This window comes from Lemur catta, chromosome 8, assembly GCF_020740605.2.
Source record: "Lemur catta isolate mLemCat1 chromosome 8, mLemCat1.pri, whole genome shotgun sequence".
In the NCBI taxonomy this organism is placed as follows: Eukaryota; Metazoa; Chordata; class Mammalia; order Primates; family Lemuridae; genus Lemur; species Lemur catta.
In genome coordinates, this window is record NC_059135.1 from 92195727 (window position 1) to 92222972 (window position 27246).

Genomic DNA, 27246 nt, shown 5'->3' on the forward strand with positions numbered 1-27246 from the left:
TGGATTGAATGTTGAGAGAAAAAGAAAGTGAGAGAGATAAAGGAGATGAAGGTTGAGTTCAAGGTTTTTGACTGAAACAACCAGAGGGGTAAAGTTGGCATCAACTAAGATGGAAGAAACGTCAGTCTAGTTTGGGCACATGGAGTTTGAAATGCGCATGTGACATATATCTAGAAATGTGAGTCTGAAGTTCAAGAGAGAGGTCTGATCTAGGGATAGAAATTTGGAGATCATGACATATGAGTAGAATTTAAAACCATGAGACCTTACTATCACGTTGGGAATTAAGAAAAAATGAAACCATTAGACCAGACAACATCAACAAGGAAGTGAGTGTGAATGCAAAAGATGACCAAGGCCAGAACCCTGGGGCACTCCAATATTAAGAGGTGAGGAAAAGAGGAGGAATCAGCAAAACAAATCAAGAGTGGCCAGTCAGGTGGGAAGACTATCAAGAAAGTGCTGTCTTAGAAGACAATTGAAGAGATTATTTCAAAGAGAAGAGAGTGAGAAACCCTATGAAGTACTTCTGATAGGTAAAATGAGGACTAAAATTTGACCATAGGATGTCACTATGTAGCATTCATTGGTGATATTAACAAGAGTAGTTTTGGTTGCATGATGGGGATAAAAGTCCCATTGGAGTTGATCTAAAAGAGCATTGTAGGAAAGGAACTAAAGACAGTGGGTATATGCAACTCTTTTGAGAAAGTTTATATTAATAGAAAAGAGAGTAAGAAATTAACTAGTAGGTTGTAGGGAAGTGTGCCAAGAGTAGGTGTTTTAGGATGGAAGAAATAATAGTATGTATGTTCAGCAGCTCGGAATACTCCAGTAGAAACTGTAAAATCAGTGTTGTAGCGGAGAGAGAAGGAAGAACTGCCACTGGGAAAAGTCTCCTGAGTAGGTGAGAGGGGGTGGGGTTTTAGTACACAGGTTGAGGGACTGGCTCTTGAAAGGCCTTGGAAAGTTCATCTGTGTCCTAGGAAGGCAGGCAGAATCCTTGGTGCAGACACTTGTGGTGGTGGGAGTGTGGAGAATTTCCTTTCTGGTTGCTTTAATTTTCTCAGTAAAGAGCAGGGTCAGGTCACCAGCTGAGAGTGAAGACAAGAGATGAAGTGAAGACAGGTATGAAAGAGTTGTTTGGGAGAGTGAGTTGAATAAAGACTCTTGTACTATTGCCAGACAGGATTAAGGTTCATTTGCAGGTCACATCATAGCATTAAAAAGAGACCATCAGCATGGTCACGTCATTCTGCCAGTGACATTCCGCAGCATGGAGGCTCTAACCAGGGTTGCGGGTTTTGTCAAGTGCGTTCAATGAAGCAAAAGAGTGATAAGGAGGTTAAGGGTGTGTGCCAGGGCGTGATTATTCTGCCTGACCACAAATGTAAGCTGATTAAGTAGATGGTGGGCAGTGGGAGAGTAGCAGAACCACAGGTCACAGGTCCTAGAGTCAAAGGATTGGTGGAGTTAGTGCACTAATGGAATGAGCTGGAAAGACGGGAGGAGTGGCCAGAGAGTGGAATATATGAACCATTAGGAAGGATTCACAGTTACTTAAAATTACAAGATAGGGTACAACCCTGGGAGCATGTGACTAAGGGAGGGCGACCAGCAAGCTCATTGCAGAGGACGAGGTTCTGTTTTCTTTTCTGACTAGCACAGAGCTGGGCACATAGTAGGCACTGGATAAGCATCTGTTGAGTGATCGGGGAATGACTATTGTGTCTCCAGCAGCTCTGACTGACTTCTCTGCTTCTCTGTTCCACCCATTTGCTCTCAATCCAGGACTGGTCAGGGAAAATTGTTTTAGAGCAATGAGAATTAACACAGGTGACCCTTGTCACAATTGTGAAACCTACCAAGTTTCTAATAGTGGCCCTCGCTTTTTTTTCAGTGCATATTTAATACTTTCCAGTGTATTAAGTATTATGCCACTCTAGGGCCTGGGTGCATCCACTGTGCCCTGTGTCCACATCTCCTCCACACCCCCAGACCTACTCTGTGAAAGGAATGATATTGCTCGTTTACACTTGCATGTAAATCTTTGTTTCCTCTCCTAGGAAGGCATGCATTTTTACATCTGGTTTCTAATTGGGGGAATGAAAGGTTTGGTTCCCTGTGAAAACACTGCAGGTGTCAGGAAGGCCGGGTGTGGTGTCTGGGGTCAGGAGAACTTGTGTTCCTGAAATCAGACCAGGAAGGCAGTTGGCTTCCTCGCCTCTTCCCCATGTGGGCCTTGGGTGGGGACACTGGGGCAGTGCAAGAGTCTCACTAGAGACCAGTTTGCTTCTCTTTTCTTCCCAGTCCTGGCTGAGCATTCCCAGCGTGTGTGCATCCTAATCACAGGCAAGAGGGAGTGTGGGTGGCCAGTCCACACCTGGCGTTGAGAAGCTGCCACTGTCCCACTCCCATTCCAGTGGCTCTCGAAAGACTTGTGAGTTGGGCCAAGGTCCAACAACAATGATTCTTTGACCTTTGTCCTTTAATTTCTGTTTTAATTAACTTTATTGAGATGTAACTTACATACTATAAAACACACACATTTCAAGTATAAAGTTTAATGAGTTTTGTAACTAACACCCCAATCAAGATACAGAACATTCCATCACCCCAGAAACTTCCTCCGTGGTTTACTGCGGTCAGTTCTCCCTTACCCTCACCCTGGGACAGCACAACTCTGTTTTCTGACACTATACATGAGTTTTGCTTGTTCTGAGCCCTATATAAATGGAACCATATGATATGTTCTCTTTGAGGTCTAGCTTCTTTCCCTCAACATAATGGATTTTGAGATTCACCCATGTTGCAGCTTATTTCTTTTTATTGCGGAGTAGTATTCCATTGTATGGATATACCACAATTTATTCACCTGCTGGTGGCCAGCTGTGTTGTCGATTTTCTTTTTAAAATAAATCAGCAATTCTTGAGCTTCATTAAGTAGCAGGAGCTGATACAGGCCTAGTGACACTGAGTGACCTCCACTGTCATGCACAACTGGAAGGACAAATAAAGCTAATAGGTAGAATTTTTTAAACATGTGTCTCCTATACATTTTCGTTAGCCCAAACTCCCCTTCCCATTGTCTCTGCTAGTTGGTTCAGGAGATGACAGAACAGGTGTATGATAGAGACTCTGGAACAGCCACTGAAGCCCAGTTTGCCTACTTGCTGTGGGTCAGTTTGTTTGTTTCAGACACTTGGGTTTGTGTCCGTGATTTTTATATCAGGCATTAATATAGTTACCCAGTTTTTAAGCTGGAATGAGGCTGCTCAAAGGTTCTTTTTGATGATCTGCCAGGCGGCCCACCAACCAAACTAATCTGGAACCCACTAGCTGATAGAAAATCAAGCTCAGGGGAGACCGCCAAGAGTGGCCACACTTGCCTGGGATGCCGCTCCTGCTCTTCCTGTCTAATAAAGCACTGCGAGCCACCAACTGTCACTTCAGACAACATCAGAACCTGGTACAACTGCATCGGGGCCTCTCTGAACACACATTTAATACTCCAGTCCAATTACATGCACTCTGCTAGCAAAATAAAGCCAAATCTGCATTTCTTGAACAACCTGGTCCCCAAATGTGAGTCAGCCACTGTATCTGGTGAAGAAGCAGCCAGATCCGTGTTCCTGGAGATAAAAGTGTTTGAGTATGACTAGGAAGAGACCGTACCATATTTGCTAAATTGTGTGTTTTGTACTTTATGGAAGATTTAAAGGACTTTTAAGGGTAACATCGACAATGCAGGAGTTTCACATTACCTGCTGACTTGGTATAAGATGCTATTCTACATACAGCCCTTTGGTTTACAAATGTGCTTTCACTTTTGCTTTTTCATTTGATCCTCACACCCACTCTGTGGGCAACAGGGCCCCTCTTAGTGCCCCATGTTGTAATGGGGGTGCCGAAACAGAGCTAATGAGAGCACCAGGACTAGGGTAAGTGTGAGGAGAGTCGCGGCAAGTGCACGGTGGAATCCTTTATTTAAAAGGTTGATGTTTTGTTCATTATAGAATTTTTGCCTTAACTTTGATTTTTAAAAATATTGCATTAAAATATTATTTATCTTGGTTACTGATTCTTCTGCATTCCAGGCTAGTGACTCACTTGCCTCATTCTAATCCTGTCCCTGAGTGTCAGGCCCTGTAAGGTGAAGGGATTAGCTTGAATCCGTTCATTGCATGTGAAAAAGGGATGAAGATCAGTCATTTCATGTGGTTCAACCCAGTGGATTCTCCCAGGACGGAGTCAAGAGGGCTCACACAGATCTCTGCGCTGCCTGTGAAAGCCTCATTATTCTGCTCAGGGTCCCCAACCTGCTGCACACTGCAGCCACCCATGGGACTTTCATTAATGCCAGAGCCTCAAGGTGTGGGTGGGGAACTGGCATGTGTGTTTCAAAAAGCTCTTCTAGTGTGAACTTCCAGATTAGAGCCCCTGGATGGAAGGAGAATTAAGCCAGGCTATAGAGGCAGTGGGTTCTGGATTCAAATTCTGGTGCCAGCACTTTCTAACCACACAATCAGAGGCAAGTTACACGTTATTGTGAGTGTTGAGTAATGCACATGAATGTCTAGCACAGTGTCTGGCATAAATAAATCTCAGATAAGAGTTAATGCTTCTATGAGCTATTACTTTGTGCTGAGGTTCAGAGAAGTTAAATAAATTGACTAAGGTCACACAGCAAGTTAATGAAAGAGTTGAGTTTGGGACCCAAGTCTGTGTGGCCCCATAGCCAGAGCTGAAATGACTACACTTGATATCCACTAAATGCTCCCTCCAAGAACAGGGGCCCTCAGCAATCAGCCCACACCATTTTCTAATGAGCCCCCTCCCCACCCCCACAAGGATGGGAGCAGGGGTGGGGCAGGAGGCACTGCCAGCCCAAGTGAGGGTTCGTTTGCCTGGGGGATTCCCTCCTGAGGGGTGGTGGGATGGGGGCCACCCCCTGCTGCCTTGATCATATAGCCCTGTTCACCCCCAAACCCCCGGAGCTGCCAGATGCCTGCACTGTCTCACTCCTAATTCTCTCTTTTAATCTCTTCTGTCCTGGTTTCTGCTCTTAGTCCTCTGCCCAAACCGGTGACTTCCTGAATGTTGAAACTGTGGGCTCCGTGAGGGACCTCTGCCTTGTAGGGCAATGCACGGAGCTCACTTTCCTGAGTTTCATTCCCCTTTCACTTTCTGCCACCACACAAGCCAAAGAACATGACCTAGCCTGGCCAGGCTCATCTCCTGCCACCTCCCCTCCTCAGCTCTTCTGTTCCATATAGACCAAGCATCTTATGGCTCCCCTGCCCTGAGCTGTCCCACCTCTGTGAGGCTGTACCCGTCCTCCTTCCTGCCTGGGGCCCTGCCTTATCTTGATCCCCCATCAACCCCAGTCATCCCTTTAAACCCAGCTTTGTAGCTCCTTGATTCAGATAATAAAGCTCTTCATGGCATGGCCTGCCTCCAGGCCACTGCTGTCCTCTGGGTGCAGCCACCGTTGCTGCACTTCCCAGCAGTTGTCTGGGATTTGGTTGCATCCACACCCATCTTGCACAATAGGCTGTGAATGTCTTTAAGACAATGGCTATGTCTTCATCTCCCTGGCAGCCAGCAGGTTCACAGTGTCTCTAGTGACAACAATAACAACATGACCATAGTGTATAAGTACCAGCTGCCTCCTAGCCACCTCACACAATTCCATTCATTTAATACAGTTATTAACATCTTGTTTATCTTGCAAATAGGAAAGTGAAGTGCTCAAAGTGCAAATGACTTGCCCACGGCTGCACAGCTCCAATGTGGAAGAGGTGGCATTTGAAGCCAGGCATTCTAGCTCTTACTGTCTGCGTCTTAACCACTGTGCTACTCCACAGCCCGGGCAGGATGCCTGACACGAGGGAAAGGGAAGCGGTTCCACCACTCAAGGAGCTCAGATCTCACTGGGGCTGGAGGACACACACACACACACACACACACACACACACGCTTGTGCACACACACACATACAATGTGGGAAAACTACAAGGGAAGATATTGTTAAGTGCTAAAATGTGTGCTATAGAGCCGTGCTTCTCAAACTTTAACGTATGTGTAGATCACAGGGGATCTAGTTAAACTGTAGATTTGGATCCAATCTGATGGGACGGGACCTGAGACTGAATTTCTAACAAGTTCCCCGTGATGCTGATGCTGCCAGTCTGGGACCACACCTAGAATAGCAAGGATGAACTCCAAGGGTGTAAGCAGGCAGGAGGAGGAAGATCTCGGTGGGCGGAGAGATCCTGGGACAGCGAGCTGGGTCTGGGACAATGGCAGGGCTTGGACAGTTAGAGGGTGAGGAGAGAAACATCCTCCCTAGAGTCAACTGCTCTTGGCTTTCAGGGGCCTAGGAGCAAGGGGGGTGGTTTCAGGAACCCATAACTTGTGCCTCAAAGCTGCCCCGACCCACCTTAACAAGCAGCTGCACTAAGCAGGAGCTCCACATGTGAATAGCCCGTTTTTGAGAAATATCCAATCCTGATGTGTCAGGAAACATTTTGCAAATTCAGAAATGACAGCCAAAGGGAAGTGCTGTGAGGTCTACAACTAGTTGCAGTGATTCAGTGGGCAGGATCCTGAGGGGAGTGTTTCTGCTGACTCCAGGACTTGGGCCATCTATAAAGCTTGGCAATGGAAAATAAGGAAACTCTCAAGGAGGAAGAGTTTTTGAGCTGTGCCCAAGGACCAGCAGCTTTTGACCAAACTGCGATGGAGAGCTTTGAAATCAGTGGTAAGGTACTATTCCCCAAATAACAGAATGGCCCAGGGATGTGGTCCTTCTGCTGGTGAGATATAAGAATAGAAAAGTCAATAGGAAGTCTAGCTTTGCTCTATTGCTGCATTTTGCACCTAACCCTCACTAGTATGTGTCTGGAATGCTTCAATTTGGAATTTCTGGAATGCTAATAATAGATACTGTATTTTTAGCATATCTTTAGCTCCACAATTCCTTTAAATCATATTTAAATATTTTCCCTTGGATAAATGCCAATGCTTATTAAATGCTGCCTTTTAAAAAAAAATAAGTGTCATTCTGACACACAGGTTGCATGATGAAATGATAATACAAAATACGGGCATTGAAAAAGCACCACAAAACTAAAGCCAAGTGTCACATATTTTTTAACACAACTCTTTTGAAACTCTTTAAGGGACTTCTGCTGTCACCAATGTGCTGATTGGGGAACACTTTCCCCATCTCATGTTGGCTAGGGTATGTTCATAGCTTCATAATTGGTTTGTCGTAGATTAAACTCAGGCTTTGAAAATTCAGTCAACCTTGCTATCTTTAATTTCTTGCTCAGTGTTACACAGGTGATGCATTTTTTCAAATCTTCTAGAATTTGTAGCAAAGTCATGAGTGGACTTGTCTTCCATAGGCAATCTTTGTTTTTGTTTGTTTGTTTTTCTTTTGAGACAGAGTCTTGCTCTGTCTCCCCAGTCAAAGTACAGTGGCATCATCATAGCTCACAGCAACCTCAAACTTTTGGCTCAAGAGATCCTCCTGCCTCAGCCTCCCCAGTGGCTGGCACTACAGGTATGTGCCACCAGGCCTGGCTAATTTGTCTATTTTTTGTAGAGACAGGGGTCTTGCTCTTGCTCAGGCTGGTCTCAAACTCCTGAGCTCTAGATATCCGCCTGCCTCTGCTGTTGGCAGAGTGCTAGGATTAGAGGCATGAGCCACCGTGCCCGGCCTTTGACAGGCCATCTTTGATTCCTTATCCTAGAATATTCTCTTGGAATGATCTTACAAGATGGTTAGTCATTCCCATTCCCAGACTTTTCTGGAAGTTGTCTATGCAGGAACAATGGCAGCTCTGTCCCCTGCCCTGAGTGTCCCTGTCATCCAGCATCTTTCTGTGCAGGTCCTTGGCTGGAATTTACAGGTACAAAGATGAAGTGTCTGGGGCTCTGCCTTTAGGAATTTACAGTGTAGTAACAGAGAAAGCCACGTGTACAAATGACTATTAATAATCATTGCCTATTCAGAACTTCTCAGAATGCAGCATTCTGGATACATGACATTTTAAGATACTGAAAATGTTGAAGCAAAGTCAGCTGATCAAGCACCTACCACCTGCTGGGCTCTGCGCTCCTTACCGAGGAAACCGACCTGACTAAACATGGCCTCTGGCCTCGAGGAGCCCACACTCCTGGTGGTGGCAGGAGGATGCCAGCATGAGCCTGTCCGTAAACTGCCCATTTCTATACGTTCATCCCCCGTTGTGACTGAGATTTCCTCAGCCATGATGGAAGGCTCTAACCTGGTGTGGGGCCCTGGGGGTCAGAACTGACACCTCTTCTAAAGTTTAAAGAAGAACGGGGGTTCGTTAGAGAAAAGAGATAGTGCCTGAGGCTTGGGGAGGGAGCCACATGTTTATATCATAGTCATAAAAAATACTCTGAGAAAGACAAATAGCTCTGTACCAGTGGGCCAAAACTGGGAAGGGAAGCTCAGTGGGGATTGAGGCTGGAAAGAAACTGAGCCCCACCCTGAGGGCCGTGGGGAACCTGGAAGGGGCCGCCTCGGGGCTGAGGGACACTGGTGTGCAGGGGAGGCCACTCACTGTTCAGGTGCAGGCGCGCTGGAGAGGGTGGCTGAGGCAGAGAGGAGCCTGGCAGCAAGAGGTGATGAGGGGCAGTGGTTGGAAGGCAGGAAAAGAGGGAATGCTCTGGAAAAACCCTAGATGTCAGATGAAGAGGACTGTGATGACAGGACAGGGCAGGTGAGGGAGGTGCAAGAGTCACAGGTGACTTCAGACTTCTGGCTTGGGTTGTGGGTGCCACGAACTAAAAATCTAACCAGCAAAACAAAATCACTCGAATTTGGATGGGACATTTTCCTAAATGCATTCACAATGTTCTGCCCTTTTGTACAAAGATTATGGAACATACGGAACTTTCTGGAGGAGTGCCATGATGAAGGGTTGTCCCTGTGAGGCTCTATGACCTGGTGACCCCTCAGGGCTCACTGTCATGCATACGACTTGCTTCAGCGCTGAATGGTTCCAGGCATCTGCATTTCTTTTTTTTTGTCTGCCAAAAATGTATTTATTTGTTTGGGCCATATATAGTTTTGTTCTTTTTTGAAAAAACACTATGTTAAACTTTCCACATATAGTTCACCAAAAACACTGCTGAATAACATCTGTAATGTGATTTTTCTCATTTATTTTTCTCTATTGTTGCTAGTATTGAAATATAAAATGCTGCCTTTCTCTGATGATAAAATACTAAAGCTATTTTTTTTTTTTTTTTTGGGACAGAGTCTCACTTTGTTGCCCAGGCTAGAGTGAGTGCCGTGGCGTCTGCCTAGCTCACAGCAACCTCAAACTCCCGGGCTTAAGGGATCCTCCTGCCTCAGCCTCCCGAGTAGCTGGGACTACAGGCATGCACCACTATGCCCGGCTAATTTTTTCTATAAATATTTTTAGTTGGCCAGATAATTTTTATTTCTATTTTTAGTAGAGACGGGGTCTCGCTCTTGCTCAGGCTGGTCTCAAACTCCTGACCTCGAGCGATCCACCCGCCTCGGCCTCCCAGAGGGCTAGGATTACAGGCGTGAGCCACCGTGCCCGGCCTAAAGCTATTTTTTTAACTACCCTAGGGTACCAGATTAGGAATGTTTTAACCATACGCTGCAGAAATTTTTAGAAGTGACCTTGAGAAACTTTTGGAACATAACAATTTTTTTTCCTAAAATTAATCTAAAAAATGGTGATGAGTTTAAATTTCACAGGACATTCTACAAAATGTACGTTGCCTCCTTCGCTCTGGTGACTGCTCCCTCACACCGTACCCGCAGCCGGCTTCACTCGCTACTGGCAAGCCACCCTTATTCCCGTATCTGCACTGGAATCAGGCACGCTTTCTTTTCTTCCTTTTTCCCCTCAGTTTTTTAGAGGTTTGATTAACAAATAAGAATTGTGTATATTTGCAGTGTACATGTGATGATTTAATACACATACACTTTGTGAAACGATCACCACAATGATTGCTTTATTTTCCTGAAGGGACTCGACTTACCGTTGGCTCCTGTTTCACTCAGCGTCCAGCAAAATCCCAGGTCTTTCCTCAAGAGCTGCTGTTCGTCCTCTTCCACCTCAACGGTGGCGCCTTTGAGCTTGAATGACAGAATTTGCACAAAAGTGCAAAAGATATGGGCAATATGTTTCTAGGATGTGATTGTTTCTACATGTTTGCAAATCAGCAACATTCCTCTGGCTTGAGACTTCCAGGCACGTTTCTGGCTTGTCTGGTTTCTCAAGGAGGACTTCTGTTACCGCGGGGCCTGCGGTCCGTAGTCAGTGGGATGGAATCTGTGGGGACCCTCTTACCCCCGCTTCGCAGCTATTTCAGGCTTTGCATCTTTCTTCATGGTATTTCTTCCCCACCAATTTCAGTCTGAAGGTGACCCCAAACAAAATACAACTAGGGAAGTTAAGGCTTTTGTTGTTGTTTGTTTTAGCTAACAGTCAGCATTGGCCCTCGGTGGTGAGCCTAACTGTTCCACCTTCCTGCTGTAAAGGTCATCTGAAGAGACCTGTAACTGACCTTGACCCTCAAGCCATTCACGTTCAGTCTTGTTGACCTGCCTGCTGTCACATCACGCGGGCGTTCTGACTTCGTTCCTTGTCATGCCAATATTTCTCAACATTTTTAAACATCATGCCAATATTTTTCAACATTTTTAAACATCTGGTTTTACCGTAGAGGTTTTTTTTTTTTTTAAATAGATTCACAGAAAGTTGCAAAATATGTACAGGAAGGTCTTTCTGACCTTTTGCCACTTTCTCCAGTGGTAACATTTTGCATAGCTAGTACAATACCACAACCAGGAAATTGACATTGGTGCTTACTTTTAGTTTCCACGCACTCACTTGAGTTTATGACTATAGTTCTATGCTAAATAGCACCATACACCCTTCCCCCCTGCCCAGCGATAACTCATCTCAACCACTAATCAGTTCCCCGTCTCTATCACTGTGCTCTTTCAGGAATGCTGAATAAAGGAATTTCACAGTATGTAACTTTTTTTCACATAGCATAGTGTGATTCCCTTGAGGCCCATCCAAGTTGCTTTGTATATCCACAGTTGATTTTTCTTATTGATGAGTAGCATTCCATGCTATGAATATGCCACAGATTGTTTTTATCCATTCACCCATTGAAAGACATTTGCGTTGTTTTCAGTTTTAGGGTGATTACAAATAAAGCCTCTATGACCGTTTATGTAAAAGTTTTTGTACAAGTTTTCATTTCTCTGGGATAAACGCCCAAAAGTGCAATTGCTGGATTCTAAGTGTGTGTTTGGTTTCACAAGAAGCAGCTGATGTATTTTCCTGTATGACTGTACCATTTTTACATTTCTACCAGCAATGTATAACTGATCCAGTTTCTCCACAATCTTGCCAGCATTTGGCCTTATCACTATTTTTAATTTTAGCCATTCTCATAGGTGTGTAGTGATAGCTCACTGTGGATTTACCTTACATTTTCCTAATGGCTAATAATGTTGAATATCTTTTCCTGCGCTTTTTTGCCCCTTGTATACTGTCTTCCTTGAAATAGTTCTTCTTGTCTTTTGCCTATGTTTTAATTGGATCATTTGGTTTTTCACTGTTTAGTTTTGAGAGTTCTTTGTATGTTCTAGATACAAGTCCTTTGCCAGACAGGTGGTTTGCAAATATTCTCTCCCAGTCTGTAATTTGTGTTTTTATATTATAACAGGGTCTTTTGCAGAGAAAAAGTTTTTTATTCTGATGACGTCCAACTTAATTTTTCCTTTTATGGATTTATGCTTTGGTGTCAAGTTTAAGAACTCTACACTTAGCCCTAAGTACTGAAGATTTTATCCTATGTCTTACTCTAAAATTTTTACAGTTTTACATTTTACAATTAAGTCTATGATCCATTTTAAATTGATTTTCATATAAGGTATAAGCCAAGGTTTTTGTTTTGTTTTGTTGCCCATGGATGTCCAGTTGCTCCAGCACCATTTGTTGAAAAGGCTATTCTTCTCTCATTGAATTGCATTTACACCTTTGTCAAAAATCAGTTGGGAAAATCAGTGTGGGTCTATTTCTGTGCTCTCCGTTCTGTCCCATTGATCTATGCAACCATCCCTCCACCAGTATCACACTGTCTTGACTACTGTAGCTATACTGTAAGCCTTCTTATCAGGTAGACTTATTCCCCATATTTTATTCTTCTTTTCAAGATGCTATTCTAGGCTCTTTGCCTTTCCATATAAATTTTAATATACCTCCAAACCTCCTTGTTGGGATTTTGGTAAGAACTGTGTTACATCTACAGATAAATGTAGAGAGAATTGATTTCTTTACTATATTCAGGTTTACAATCCCCAAACACAGAATGTTTCTCCATTAATTTAGGTCTTTGATTTTTTTTAATTGAATTTTTGCAATTGTCATTATACAAATTCTGTTCATGTTTTGTTAGATTTATATCTAAATATCCCATGTTCTTAGGAGTGACTGTGAATGATATTATGTTTTTAATTTTGGTTTCCATTTATATGTTGTTAGTGTTTAGAAATGTGATTTATTTGTATGTGTTGATCTTGTATTCTGCAACTTTGGTGAACTCACTTATTAGTTCTAGGAGATTTTTAGATTCTTCGATTTCTTTTTGTTGTTGTTGTTGAGACAGAGTCTCTCTCTGTCTCCCTGCGTAGAGTGCAGTAGTGTGATTGTAGCTCACAGCAACCTCCAACTCCTGGGCTCAAGCATCATTCTGCCTCAGCCTCCTGAGTAGCTGGTACAGGCATGTGCCACAACTCCCAGCTATTAATAATTTTTCTATTTTTAGTAGAGATGGGGTCTCATTCTTGCTCAGGTTGGTCTCGAACTCCTGAGCTCAAGAAATCCTCTGGCTTTGCCTCCCAGACTGCTAGGATTACAGGTGTGAGCCACTGCACCCAGCTGTCTTTGGGATTTTCTATGTAGATTGTCAAGTCCTCTGCAAATAAGAACATTTTTATTTCTTCTTTTTCAATCTGTATGCCTTTTATTTTTTTCTCTTGCTTTACTGCACTGGCTAGAACTTTCCAGTACTATGTTGAATAAGAAGGCAAGAACAAATATTCTTGTCTTGTTTCCAATCTTAAGGGAAAAACATTCTATCTTTTACCATTAAATGTGGCGTTAGCTTTAGATATTTTGTAGATGATTTTCTTAAGTTGAGAAAGTTCTTCTTTATTTCTAGTTCACTAAGAGTTTTTACTGTGAGTTTATTATTTATTAAGAGTTATAATTATGAATTATAATTATGAGAGCTTTACTATGAATTGGATTTTTCCAAGTGCTTTTTTTGCATTATATATTTTTATATATAATTTGTATATACAATTATAATATAATTATATATATAATCTTTCTTCTTTAGCTTGTTGATCTGGTAGATTGTATTGATTGATTTTCAAATATTAAGCCATCCCTGCATACCTAGAATAAATCCCACATGGTCATGGCATGTAATTCTTTTTGTTACATTGCTTGATGTGATTTACCCATTTTTTATTGCTGAAGACTTTTGTGTCAAAAAGTTCATGAGAGATATTGGTCTTTAGGTCTTTAGCTTTCTTTCTTTCTTTCTTTCTTTTTTTCATTTTTGTGCTACCTTTGATCTTCGTATTAGGATAATTCTGACCTCATAAAATGAGTTGGAAAGTGTTTCTTCCTTTTCTATATTCTATAAGACATTGTGTAAAATTGGTGCTAATTCTTCTTTAAATGTTTATTAGGATAGTCTGGTAAAACCACCCATGCCTGGGTATTTCTTTTTTTTTGGGAGCTTTTAAATTGAAAGTTAAATTTATTTAATGGTTATAGATATTCAAATTATCTATTTCATCTTGGTTGAGTTTTGGTAGCTTATGGCTTTTCAGAAACTGGCCCATTTTCTTTAAATTGTGAGCGTAAAGTTAGTAATAGTACTTTTTTATTTTCTTTTTAATGGCTGCAGGATCTGTTGTCATATCCCCTGTTTCATTCCTGATGTTGGGGATTTGTGTCCTCTTTCTTTTTTATCTTTCTCAGTCTTCCTAGAAGTTTATCAATTTTACTGATTTTGTTCAAAGAACTAGCTTCTCGTTTCATTGAGTTTTCTCTTGTCTTCCTATTTTAAATTTTATTATTTTCTGTTCTTATCTTTATCATTTCCTTTTTCCTGGCTGGCTGATTGGGATTTATTTTGTTCTTCTTTTCTACTTTCTTGCAGTAGAGACTTAATTTGCTGATTTCAGGCCTTTTATAAAAAATCTTTAGTATAACCTATTAGTGCTATAAATTTTCTTCTCAGTGCTGCTTTAGTTATATATCATAATTTTTGATATGTTGAATTTTAAATTTTCATTTAATTCTTTTTTTTTAATTTTTTGAGACTTTGTAAATGACCCATGCATTATTTAGAAGTACTTTTTTTTTTTTTTTTTTTTTTGAGACAGTCTGACTCTGTCACCCTGGCTAAAGTGCCGTGGTGTCAGCCTAGCTCACAGCAACCTCAAACTCCTGGGCTCAAGCAATCCTTCTGCCTCAGCCTCCGGAGTAGCTGGGACTACAGGCATGTGCCACCATGCCTGGATAATTTTTCTATATATTTTTAGTTGTCCAGATAATTTCTTTCCATTTTTAGTAGAGATGGGATCTCGCTCTTGCTCAGGCTGGTCTCGAACTCCCGAGCTCAAGCAATCCTCCCGCCTCGGTCTCCCAGAGTGCTAGGATTACAGGCGTGAGCCACCACACCTGGCTAGAAGTACTTTTAAAAAATTTCCGAGTGTTTGGAGCTCTTCCTGTTATCTGTCTGTTATTGACTCTTATTTTTATTGCATAATTGTCAACAAGCATATTCTGTTCTCTGACAATTATTTTCTTTCACATTTTGTTGAAGTTTGTTTTATGACCCAGGATATGCTCTGTGTTGGTGAATGTTACATGGGTACTTGACAAGAATGTGCATTCTGCTGTTTTTGCACATAGTATCCATAAGTGTTCATTAGATCCTGCTGGTTAATGGTGTTTAGTTCTTCTATACCTTTGTTGATGTTCTATCAATTGCTCAGAGTAAGTTGTTAAAGTTCCCAATTATAATTGTGGATTTATCTATTTCTCCTTTCAGTTATATCATTTTTTGCATCATGTATGTTGAATTTCTATTGTTTTATTTCTTGTAGGTAGCATATGGTTGGATCATGTCATTTAATATAGTTTGACAATATCTGTCCTCTGGTTGGTATATTTACACCATTTACATTTAAAGTAATTATTGGTATGTTAGGTCTTAAATCTGCCATCTTATTGTGTGTTTTCTGTTTTTTTCCCCTGTGTTTCCTTTTCATCTACTTCTCTTTTCTTACCTTCTTATGGATTATTTGAACATTTTTTAGAATTTCATTTTGATTTGTTTATCGTGTTTTTGAGCACATCACTTCGAACAGTTTTTTAAATTGTTCCCTGAGTACTGCAATATACAGACAGAACTTATCACAGTCTACTACTATCCACATTTTACCGCTTCAAGTCAAGTGTAGTAACTTACTTCCATTTATGTCCTTTAACCTTCTCTACTTTTAAAATATAATCATCTTAAGCATTTTCTACATACACCGAACATCACATCAGAACATATTATAATTTTTGTTTTAAAAATCAAATGTGATTTTAAAAACTCATAATAGTCTAATACATATTGCTATTTTTGCCCATTCTATTATTGTCTTTCCTTTTTGAAATTCTAGGTCTTCTTTTATCATCATTTCCTTTCTGTTTGGGGGACTTCCTTTAATCATTCTTTAAAGTTAGGTCTGCCAGCAATAAATTCTCTTCATTTTCCTTCATCTGAGAATGTCTTTATTTCTTACTTGTGCCAGAAGGATATTTTCATTGGCAATAAAATTCATGGTTGACAATTATTTTCTTTCAGCACACAAAATATGTTGTGCCACTTACATCTTGTCTCCATGGTTTCAGATGAGAAATCTGCTGCTGTTCAAATCGGTATTTCTTTATAGGTAATGTGTCATTTTTCTCTGGCTGCTTTCAAGATTTTTAATTTTTATTTATATTTTTAATTTTCTCTGTCTTTAGATTTTTTTAGACTTTTAACTATGATGTGTCTTAGTATGGATTTCTTTGGGTTTATCATGTTTGAGATTTACTCAGCTTCTTTAATCTGTGTCCATGTCTTTCACAAAATTTGGGAAATTTTTAGCCATTTTTTAAAAATTTTTCTTTGCCTCACATTCTTTCTGAAGCTTCAGTGATATGAATGCGAGATATTTTGTTATTGGCCCACAGGTCTCTGAGGCTCTGTTCATTTTGTTTCTTTGGTTTTTTTTTTTTTTGCTGAATTTCTCCATTTTTCAGATTGGATAATTTCTATTATTGTTCTATTATAATTGTTCTATTATTGAGCTTACTGATTCTATCCTCTGTCACATTTATTACACTATTCCGTTCATCTAGAGAGTTGTTTTGTTTTGTTTTGTTTTGTTTTGTTTTTGGAGACAGAGTCCTACTCTGTCGCCTGGGCTAGAGTGCAGTGGCATCATTACAGCTCAAACTCTAGGGCTCAAGCCAACCTCCTGCCTCAGCCTCTCGAAGTAGCTGGGACTACAGGCACACACCACCACGCCTGGCTGATTTGTCTGTTTTTTTTTTTTTTTTTTGTAGAGATGGGGGTCTCATTCTTGTTCAGGCTGGTCTCAAACTCCTGACATCTTGCTCAGCCTCCCAAAGTGCTAGGATTATAAGCATGAGGATTATAAGCTAGGATTATAACCATGCCTGGCCATGAGGTTTTTTTAATGATGTTTTATAGTTTCCATTTTGGTTTTCTTTTTTTATATCTACTACTTCTTTGGTGAGATTTTTTTAAATTTTTTAAATCATTTCAAGTATACCTGTAATTGCTCATGAAAGCATTTTTGTCATAGCTGCTTTAAAATTCTTGTTGAATAATTCCAATATCTGTGTCATCTCAGTGCCGGCATTTGTTGATTGTCTCTTCTCATTCAAGTTGTGATTTTCTCTCTTTTTGGTATGACAGGTGATTTTCCATTGTTTACTGAACATTTGCTATAGTATGTTAGGAGACCCTGGATCCTACTTAAACCCTCTATTTTAGTAGAGGGTCATATTGTTTGGGTTTATTACGTAGGCTCTGGTCTACTTTTGTGGGCTGTGGTTCCAATGGCAATTTAGTTTTTGAAGCCCTGACCATGCTACTCTGGACTGCTTTGTTCCCCTGGTACTGTTAGTGTTCTCGCTGCCTCCTGCTGGTGCTGCCTGCATGGAAAGGGACACTTTGCTACGCCGCCCAGTGCACCAGGTGGGGAGTGGGGTACCTCAGGCCCACGGGGCACACGCCACTTCTCTGAGTCTGCTCACCAGGAAGCCCAGTGCTGGGGTACAGGGGACTCCTGCTTGATCTCCACTGGTGTTGTGGCAGGGGAGGGGACACCTACCAGGGCCACCTTATGCCACTGGAAGATGGCAAACCTTGGAAGGCCAGCGTTTGTGTGCAGCCTTTTGTTTTCTTCACTGGAATGTTTTATGGAATTGAAACATCATTTTTACTTCCCTCTAGAGCCATGTTTTCATTGTGAATCAGACAATAGAGCTGTCAGATTTCTAAAATCTGCTTCCCTAAAATCTTTGCCCAGAGTGACCACAGTTTACTCAGGGAAGCCGGCTCTTGTTTACCAGAGGCTGTTTTCATTTTCTCCTCTCAAGCAGCTCTTCCTCACTGGCCAAACCTAATCCAGAATAGATAGTCCTTTGCAGTTTCTTCTCCCCTCTGAGAGATGCAGTGATCAGTGTAGCGAGCAAAGGCTTCATCAAACTCTCCACGTTGTACGGAGTGAGTTAGATATGCCCACAGCTTGGAAGCTCCCGGTTTCTAAACTACATTGCCTCTATGCCAGGTGGTAGCTCTGAATTTAAAAGCCATTCGGGGCCTGGGTGGACATCCATGAACTACTCCCTCAGTACTACTGTATCTCGTTTTTCCTCACTTTATTTTTACTCAGATGCCTTCAACCATGCTCCTGCCATCTGGTTTTTATAATGTCCATGTTTTCCATGCTTACTCTCACCCTCGCCTCCAACCTCCCTAATATCTGTGTCTCTGACACACAATTTACCTTTCCATTCCCATCACATGTTATGTTTCATCAAATTTAGCGCTGTCCGTGAGGTTGTATTTGCCATCCACCACCTTGTGTTACATGTGAGGCTTCCCTTGTGTGTTACCCATCCTCACCATGACGGTTGCATGGACACCCAAGGCTCTGAGTTGCATTCCTGATGCTCTTCCCACATTTCCAAACTGAAGTGTTCACCTCTGCACATATTCAGGCAAACCTCCGCAGGCACTCATTCATTTATTCACCTGTTCAATCATCTTCCCAGCACACATCATGTGCCAGACACTATGTTGCTGCTGGAATATAGCTCGAGAAGCCTCCAGGCCATCTGGGGAGACTGAGACATAAACAGACACAATCCAGGGTGATCCGTGCCATGGCAGAGAGAAACACAGAGTGATGTGGGGAAGCAGAGGGGGTTCACCCTGCCCAGGGGAGCCAGAGAAGTCATCCTGAAGCAGGAAAGGCTCTACTGCACTCCCCAACTCCCAAAGGATGAGTGAGAATTAGTCACATGGGAAGGGAGGAGGGAGGGACCTGTGTTCAGAGGACATACATTGCCCCAAGTCAGAAGGGCATAAGCACGTGCCATTAGGCCTGGCCACTGTGGACCCGTGTGGAGGTGTGCTGTGGAAGTGCAGCCCTGGGAGAGCTGGCTGGGGGGGCTCGAGGTGCCAGGAGGGAGTTGTTTGCCCAAGGGCAGTGAGCACCCACTAAAGGGCTGAAGGCAGGGGAATATCTCGGCCAGGTTGTGTGTTGGGGATCTCTCTCGGACTGCTGTGTGAGCTTCGGTCCTGTGGGTGCAAAGAAGGAGCGGGGACACCTCATACTAGGCTGAACATAACCAGGGACACTAGCTAAAATACCAATACACCGACAAAACCACTCCTCTGGGTGCTGAGCTATGCCCAACCACTGTGCATTGGGGCAGTGCTGGAGCAGTGATTACCGTTCTGCAGATGGCAGGAAGGAAAACCAGCAGGATGACACAGGTCCCCAGGGTGATGGGAAAAAGACCTGAGGTTTGAATGCATCTATCAGAACAGTCATCTGAAAATCCACCATCGGCTATCAAGAAGTGAAAATGGTGCTCTCACCCCCACGCCTCCCCTGGGCTGCTCGATTAAAATCTCTTTCCCCTTCAGATCTGTCCTTGGGGCCTGTTTCAACTGCATTTGTCCCAGGGGCAATGGTCAGCATAGACTAATGAGGCAACCTCAGGCCTTGGAGTTAGACAGGCCTGGGGCCGCATGCCTGCCGTGTCATGGCCACCTCTCTGAGCCCTAGCGCTCTCATCTGTAGAGGGCAATGCCCACACCTACCTTGCAGGGTTGCTGCGAAGCTCAGAGGTGATGGTGGCAAACGCCTGGTGCAGAAGAGCTACTCAATTAATGTGAGCGTTGGAACTGCAGGCCTTCTGCAGAGGGGGCTCTCCCTTGGATACCCCTAGACAAACGGGGTGACAGCTGATGTAAGCCCGGAGCCAGGACCTCCAGGAAAGGTTTATTACAGCCTCCTCTGTAATCCCCCAAGCTAGAAACAGCTCACCAAAAGGGAAATATTTGTGTGAACTGTGGTTTTGCCTCTACAGAATATTAGGCAGCTAATCTCTCTCTACAAAGAAAACTGGAGAATGTTAATGAAAATCATTCATTGCAAAAAGCAGTGAGCAGTATTATATGTACCATGATATCATTTGTATAAGATTAAAATAAAAAAACCAATTCTGTCTCCGAGTCTACGGGTTTGTGCGAATCTGCAGACAGGCAGATGGGAGGAAGAACATTTGCCCAGAATGCTAATACAGCTCACCTCACAGGGCTAGGGCTGCAGGAGGTCAAGGGAAGATCGTTAAAACCCTAAACTATGTATCAGGCATGTTTTACTTTTTAACTTAAAAATCTAAAGAAAAAGAAAAAAAGGCCTGGACATGAATTCCAGATCTGTATCTTATAAGCTCATGAGTTATTCAACTTCTCTAGGCCTTACTCCTTGTTTGTAAAATGGGAACAGTCCTCCTCCTCCCAGAGTTTTGAAACTTAAACACATCAATTCATTATTTCATTCCGTAAACCTGGATTGAGAACCCAACATGGGCCAGGCAGCTTGCTGGGGCTTCAGCAGAGAATAGCTGACCCAATACCCCTTCCAGCTGTTGGTATATGCTACGGCATGGGTGTTTGGTTGCCTGGCTACACAAATGAGTGACCAACGGTGGCACTTCTTGCTCTGTGGCAAGAAGGAGGATCAGGGGAAGATCGGGGGATCTTGAACCCCTAGTGTCTTTCCCACACGGCCTCCCAGGGAGCTCTTGCTCACACAGAGGGGGTCTGGCCCAGGCTGGGCCTCCCTGCTCGTGCCCTCGGCAGCGGCACCTTCTGCCTGGCTTGTTTCAGATCCAAAGCCCAGGAAGAGAAATGCGGCGAACCTCTCCGTAGCTATGGTGGTCATCTACCTGATTCTGCTCACCGCGGGCGCCGGGCTGCTGGTGGTTCGAGGTAAGGGAGGCTTGGTCCTGTGCCCCGGGGCTGCTGCGGCCCGCCTGCTGGGAGACAGTCCTCAGCCCATAGCAGCCACAGTGATGGGGGAGCGAAGAGGGGAGCGTGTGCTGTGTATAAGTGTGCGAGAGAGAGAGAGAGAGAGAGAGAGAGATTGAGAACTTGCTTGTGAGTCTGAGTGTGTCTAAAGCAGTGAAGAGGTGATTATTTCACACGGGGAATGCCACAGGCATCTGACATCAAGGACTCTCAGCCTCTGAGTGGGAAGGGGCTTTGTTGATCCAAGTGTTCATCTGAACATGAATTTACTTTTGATGTATTCCCAGTCTAACAAAGTCATGAAGCAATTCCAGCAGCAGACACTGAAGTCACTCAAGAATGTTGCAACCACAGTTGTCATAAATACACGTCATATACATATTAAGGCCACACATGAATGCTGCTTGTACATATTTAGGTCAGACTAGCATGTTAGTCCCAAGTATGAGGGAAGGTCTACACTGCATTAAGGTTGGAGACTGTGGATGCAGTGGGCACACCCTTGGGCCATGCAGGAATGTTCTATGGACGTGTAATGTCATGTGTGAGTATGGAGTATACATGTCAAGATGTAGAAAAAGCTCTGTGTTCACATTCAGTCCTGGTGGCACATGGAATTTGTGTTCACAATTGCTTCTCGGCCTTTTGGCTAAGATCAAGTGTGGAATCTGTGTCCATAAATTCAGGACCCATGGAAGTTATGCACACATGACACAAGAATGTCAGGGAAGGCTGGGTGCAATAGCTCATGCCTGTAATCCTAGCACTCTGGGAGGCCGAGGCAGGAGGATCACTTGAGGTCAGGAGTTCGAGAACAGCCTGAGCAAGAGTGAGACCCCGTCTCTACCAAAAAAAAAAAAAAATAGGAAAAAAAAATTAGCTGGGCATCCTGGCTCATGCCTGTAGTCCCAGCTACTCAGGAGGCTGAGGCAGGAGAATTGCTTGAGTCCAGGAGTCTGAGGTTGCAGTGACCTATGATGATGCCACTGCACTCTGGCCTAGGTGATAGAGGGAGACCCTGCCTCAAAAAAAATGAGAAAAAGAAAGTCAGGGATCTGCTCAAATGCCTCAGGCTTTAATGGGGTCCCTAAAAGAATGCTGCGGGGGCGGGGTCCAGTTCTGAACCTGCAGGAGCGGCTCCGGGCCCTGGAGGAGATGTACTTTCACAACGGAACGCTGGCCACTGAGGACAGCCCGTCCTTTTCCTTGCTGCAGTCAGTGCACCCGGTAGCACACCTGCCTCCAGGTGCATCGGGGCTGCAAGTCCTTCAGGCCCAGCTCTCCCAGGTCCAAGTCAGCCAGGCACACCTGCTGCAGCGGGTAGACAACTTCACTCGGAATCCAGGTTTGGCCTCCTTCTCTCTGGCTTGGGACCCCTCAGAAGAGGACAAGGAGGGAGGAGCTGTTTGTTCATGGGATGAGACTTGAATTCCCTTCCGTGGCAAGGGGAATTTCCAGAACGCTGGCCTGCTCTGAGACTCTGGGGGACAAGGCAGTGGGCAAGAGTCATGTGGGTGGGCACAAAGTTACAGCCCCCATGGGAGGCTGCAGACAGGGCCTTGGGAGGGGTGATGGTGAGGGCAGGAACCAAGGGCCCTGCCCAGGCAAAGAGTCACCTCCAACAGCCAGGACTAGAGCAACCAGCCTAAGGCCACGTCTGAGTCACAAAGTCCCCAGATGGATTCAGTCCGCCTAGGAGGGAGGGTAAGACACAGAGCCTCGGGCAGTTCCCAGGACTACTCCCCTGCAGCCGGCTCCCACCGGCCCATGGAGAGGAGAGAGCAATTGAGGGCACCAAACTAGTCCAGACAGTGTGGGGACTGTAGGGGGGACAGGTACTGGCCTCTGTCCCCTGGGTCTGTAATTTTTTCTCCTTCTTATCCAGGCTTCACCCTGGCTTCACCTTTCCCTTCCAGGTCCCCGGGGACCCCAGGGCCCACCAGGAATCAAGGGAGAGGCCGGTGAGTAGGGGCTGGGTGTGTGCAAGGGATACACGGCAGGTTTTCTCAGAGTCACCGCCACGGGCTGGACACAAAGACCTGCTCCAGGGTCTGGACACCTGAGAGTCTGCGGGAGAGGGAGGGCCTGCTAGATGTGAGCCCCCAGGTGGGCTGAGAGGCTCTGGCAGGGAGGGCGGGGCTGGATGGCAGCCCCCAGGGGCAGTGGCAGCCAGATGGCGCCTCAGCCTGGGTGGGACTGGCGGGTGTGGTTCCAACTTCCCCCTCTGCGCTGGGAGCCCAGCCTGCTCTCCAGGGGATGCCAGGCTCCTTGGTGCAGCAGGGACTCTAGAGTCTGGCACATCTGCCGCCATCACGGACTAACTCTGTGCCCTTGCAAAGGTCCCCTTACTTTGCTGAGCCTCAGTTTCTTTGTCTGTACCTGGGAATGAGAAGGCTGCGGAGGGCTGCTGGGGCATCAGAGGCAATGATCCACAGCCCATCATTGTTGCTGGGAAAGGATTTGTTTCCATTTTTAGGCTGTAGCCTAACCCTGCCCAGCTGTCTTACAAATGGCCGTGCATGGCCTGGTCAGAGGGTGTGGGGGACCCAGAGCTGTCCCTCCAGGACCGGGGGACAGACCCAAACATCAAGTCCTCTGCTGCCACCGGCTCTCCACTTACACCCTCCGACTTCCAAATTCCCGGAGGCATTGAGGCTGCCGAGATGTAACCGTGCAAAGACAGTAAGACCTTTCCCAGCGAAGAGCAGATGAGAGGATTTGCAAGGAGGTGGTGGGGACAGAGCAACAGTCTCTAAGCCCCCAGGCTGCTGGGGTAGAAAGAAAACAGTTACACAAAGGAAACTTGTTAGGAGGGAAAATCTTCTTCCAGGAACTGATTTTTAAAAGGAATTTAATAGGGAGAATCCCAAAGAGCCGATTATACTGAGTCTCTTGCAGGGCTATTTCCGAGGAGGCTTTGAGGGGGGAAGATGAGCAAACAATGGGAAGGAAAGTTCATGGTGCGGTGCGGGGCACGCACACACTAGCACGCACACACCACGTGCTCACACGCACTCACACGCATGTCTGAGCCCACATCTGTGCACACTGGCACGCTCACACACAGCATGTTCACACTTGTACACACACACTCCTCATGCATGTCTGAGCCCACATCTGTGCACACTGGCACGCTCACACACAGCATGTTCACACTTGTACACACACACTCCTCATGCACGCACACATGCACACACACACACACGCACACACACACACACACACACACACCCTCTCACACACTCAGCCTGTGGGAGCTCGGAACAGGCCAGGCTCGTTCAGAGGGGAGAGGGTCTCCCCCTTCTCTCTCCTCCCAGAGAGACAGCGACTCGGGCTGATGCCAGCACTCCCCAGAGTGCAGCCACTGAGCCCTGCTTGAAAGGACAAGCCAGAAAGCCCAAGAGCTCAGTCATTTCCTTCAGGAGGGAACAGAGCCGGAGCTCCTGCCGTGGCTCTGCAGGGCGCGTGGAGCCCAGAGCCCCTCTCTGCCTCCCCTGCCGGGGCACCGCTGGCACCCCCAGGAAAAGCTCCTGTAATTCAGCCACTCACTCGCTCAGGGCATCTTTCAACCTCCCCTCCTCTCCCTCCCTCCTGCCACACTCTCCCTCCTGAGCATCAGATCCTTCCCTCCTCTCCACGGAGCTCTCCCTGCCTCCCCAGGGACACCCAGCACCTCCAATTTGTACTGCACACCCTAGCCTGGGGCCCGGGGCCATGTGGGAAGGAACTACTGCTTCTCAGGTCCATTTTTGCCTTGGAGCACTAATTATACACCTGCTGAGGACCAGGTGGTCGTGACCAGCCCCATTTTACAGATGAGAAAATTGAGGTGCAGAATGCTTAAGGGACTTTCCTAAAGTCATCCAACCTGTTAGGTGGCCGGGCTGTGATTCCAACAGAGTCACCAACTCTAAAGCCCTTCCTCTACTGTTGTCAGGACGCGTGCCCAGGCGCTGTTCCGCCCTTTGGGAAGAGAGCTGTCTTAGGCTGTTTTGTGCAGCTATAAAAGAAAACCTGAGACTGAGTCATTTATACAGAAAAGAGGCGTATTTAGCTCACGGCTCTGCAGCCTGGGAAGTTCAAGAATGGGTGGCTGCCTCTGGCGGCTTCTGGTGAGGGCCTCGCGCTGTGTCAGGGGGGAAACGGAAGGGGAACCGGCCTGCAGGGGAAAGAGGCCAGAGACAGTGGCAGCCTCACTTTGCAGCCACTCGCTCTCGCGGCAACTCATCCAGTCCCTAGAGAGCAAGAACGCACTCAGTCCCACCAGACAGTATTAACCCCTTCATGGGGGACCTGCCCCGTGACCCAAGCACCCCACGCTGCCACACTGAGGACCAGGCCTCCCATACAGGGACTTTTGGGAGACATACTCAAGCCATAGCAAGAGCAAACATTGGCTGGAACCACCAGGGACCCTGCCGTATGCACCGTGTATGTGTGCACATGCATGCACACGTGTGTGTGTGTGTGTGTGTGTGAGAGAGACAGGGGGGGCGGAGAGGGAGGGAGATCTGCTGGGCCCCTCGCCCGACTCGGGGGCTCTAGAACGTTGTCTGACTGAAGAGCCCAGGCCACAGTGGCTGAGCTCGTCTTGCTCTTCTTTCCTTCTTCACAGGCCTGCAAGGACCGCAGGGCGCTCCAGGGAAGCCGGGAGCCCCTGGTAATTGAGCTCTCTGTGCTTGGGCCCCCATGCTTCGTCGGAGGCTCTGAGACAGCTGCCCCCGTCCTGTCTGCACAGCCGCCCCCAGCCCTCCCGTCCTGCTACGCCTCATCGAGACCACCCGAGAGAGGAGCTAACAACCCCCACGTCCTCTGGGGACCGCTTTCCTTTGTCCCCAGTGCTCGCTGCCTTTGCCTCCTAGCCTGTCCCCAGGAGGACGAAGGGAGCCCCCCTCACTGGCCGTTCCCTGCAGGTGCCCCGGGACGCCAAGGAGAGAAGGGCAGCAAAGGCGACGGGGGTCTCGTTGGCCCGAAAGGGGAAACCGGAGTGAAGGGAGACAAAGGGGACCTGGGCCTCCCAGGTGAGGACCGTGCTGTGGGGTCCGTGTCGCTGGGAGGCCTGAGGGCGGGGCTGTGCTCCACCCACCCGCACCCCTGGAGCAGCACACGTGGTCTCTTCTTTCCCGTGAGCAAAGGGGTGCAGTGGGAGAGGGAGAACAGCGTCACTCAGGACTGGGGGCTGGCCCGTGACGAAATGGGCGGGCATGGGTAGCCCACTCCGGGGAGGGGAGGAGCGCTGCAGAACTCTGGTTGGCGGGGCCGAGGGGGATCCTTGCACCAGGCAAAGGGTTGGACAGCCGCCCTGTGAGGATCGTTCCAAAGCCCACGCTCCACCACTCTCTGCAGACGGGAGAGGGACACCCAGGCTTTCTCAAGGTGCCCCTGCCAGGCCTCTGCCCACTAGTCTGAGCCTACTGTTTCCCATCCCACGCTCGCGCACGGCCGCAAAGGAGGATATCAATCCACACCCAGACTCAGGCCCGGAAACGCTGTGGTCAGCTAGGGGAGATGCAGCAGTTTCGGTTCTTCAGAAATCGGAACTCCAACCCTCCCCTCCTCCTCTCGAATTTCCTCTCCCAAGAGCACACGATCTCAGCTTGCTCAATGCCCTGTCGGCAGTCGGGGCTGTGCCAGCCCAGTGAGACCTGACCCCGGCGGTGCTGAGGTTTTACCTGTGCCCAGATCAGTAATGCCACCGGGGCAGAGTTCCAGGACAGGCCTATTTTCCTCACCCCACCGCTTGGCTGGGATTGGAAAGTTCTGAAGAAATAAGCAGCTGTGCTTCCTTGGCAGGGGCCAGAGTCTGGTCCTCTCACTGATGGGATGCTGCCCTGCTTCCCAAACTCGTCCCCACCGGTGGGGACGTGGAAGTTACAGCAGTGCAGCTGCAGGTCCGGACCACCCTGAAGTAACCCCACACGGCTGAGCAATTGCCGTAACGTGATGGTCCTGGACCACAGCAGCAGGTGCCACCACATCCCTCCAGGGAAAAACTCCCAGCGCCTTCTGACAGCTGCCATTGCCCCTTCTCCAAAGCGGACAGTCTGAATGGCCGAGAATGGCCTTCCTGCACCTTGGGCTGTTATGAGATCCTAGCTGTAACAAAGTTGCTTATGGTTACATGGTCTTCACTGAGGACCCGTCATTCCTCAAACGTCCACTCATCTCAAAGACTAATCTCCACACCCTGCACCTAACTTCACTCAACGCTTAGGCCCACAAAGGCTTCCTCCTTCCCCTCCATTGGCCCCGTTCCTAACTCACTGGGGAGAAGGCTGGCATCATGCCTGAGTCCTCTCCAGCTCCAAAATTTTCAAAATCATAGAATAGAGCGATAAATGCCTCTCAACAAAATTCTACCCCATCAGGCCTATGCGAGAGCCTGTAAGGCCACTCTGGGGTGAGCTATTCCTCCTTAGACCTTTGCCCCTCTCCGCCCCCTGGGTGCAGAATGGCACCTTCGCACCAGCTGGTGGTGGGACTTGGGCAGCTTTCTGAGTCGTGGCCACC

At 46.2% G+C, this 27246-nt stretch overlaps 1 protein-coding gene across 2 annotated transcripts in view; it reads left to right on the forward strand.

The window, feature by feature from the left end:
- Positions 1-6614: 6614 nt before the first annotated feature.
- MARCO (macrophage receptor with collagenous structure) overlaps positions 6615-27246 on the forward strand; it is a 36564-nt gene continuing 15932 nt past the window's right edge. The window contains exons 1-6 of one of the 2 annotated variants that reach the window (XM_045559325.1): positions 6615-6763; positions 20596-20697; positions 21854-22081; positions 22653-22697; positions 25352-25396; positions 25650-25757. In XM_045559325.1, the coding sequence (XP_045415281.1) occupies positions 6664-6763; positions 20596-20697; positions 21854-22081; positions 22653-22697; positions 25352-25396; positions 25650-25757 (628 nt within the window). In that variant the 5' untranslated portion in view covers positions 6615-6663. Of the gene's footprint in view, positions 6769-20595; positions 20698-21853; positions 22082-22652; positions 22698-25351; positions 25397-25649; positions 25758-27246 lie in introns of both variants that reach the window. The other variant, XM_045559326.1, reaches the window with a different exon arrangement.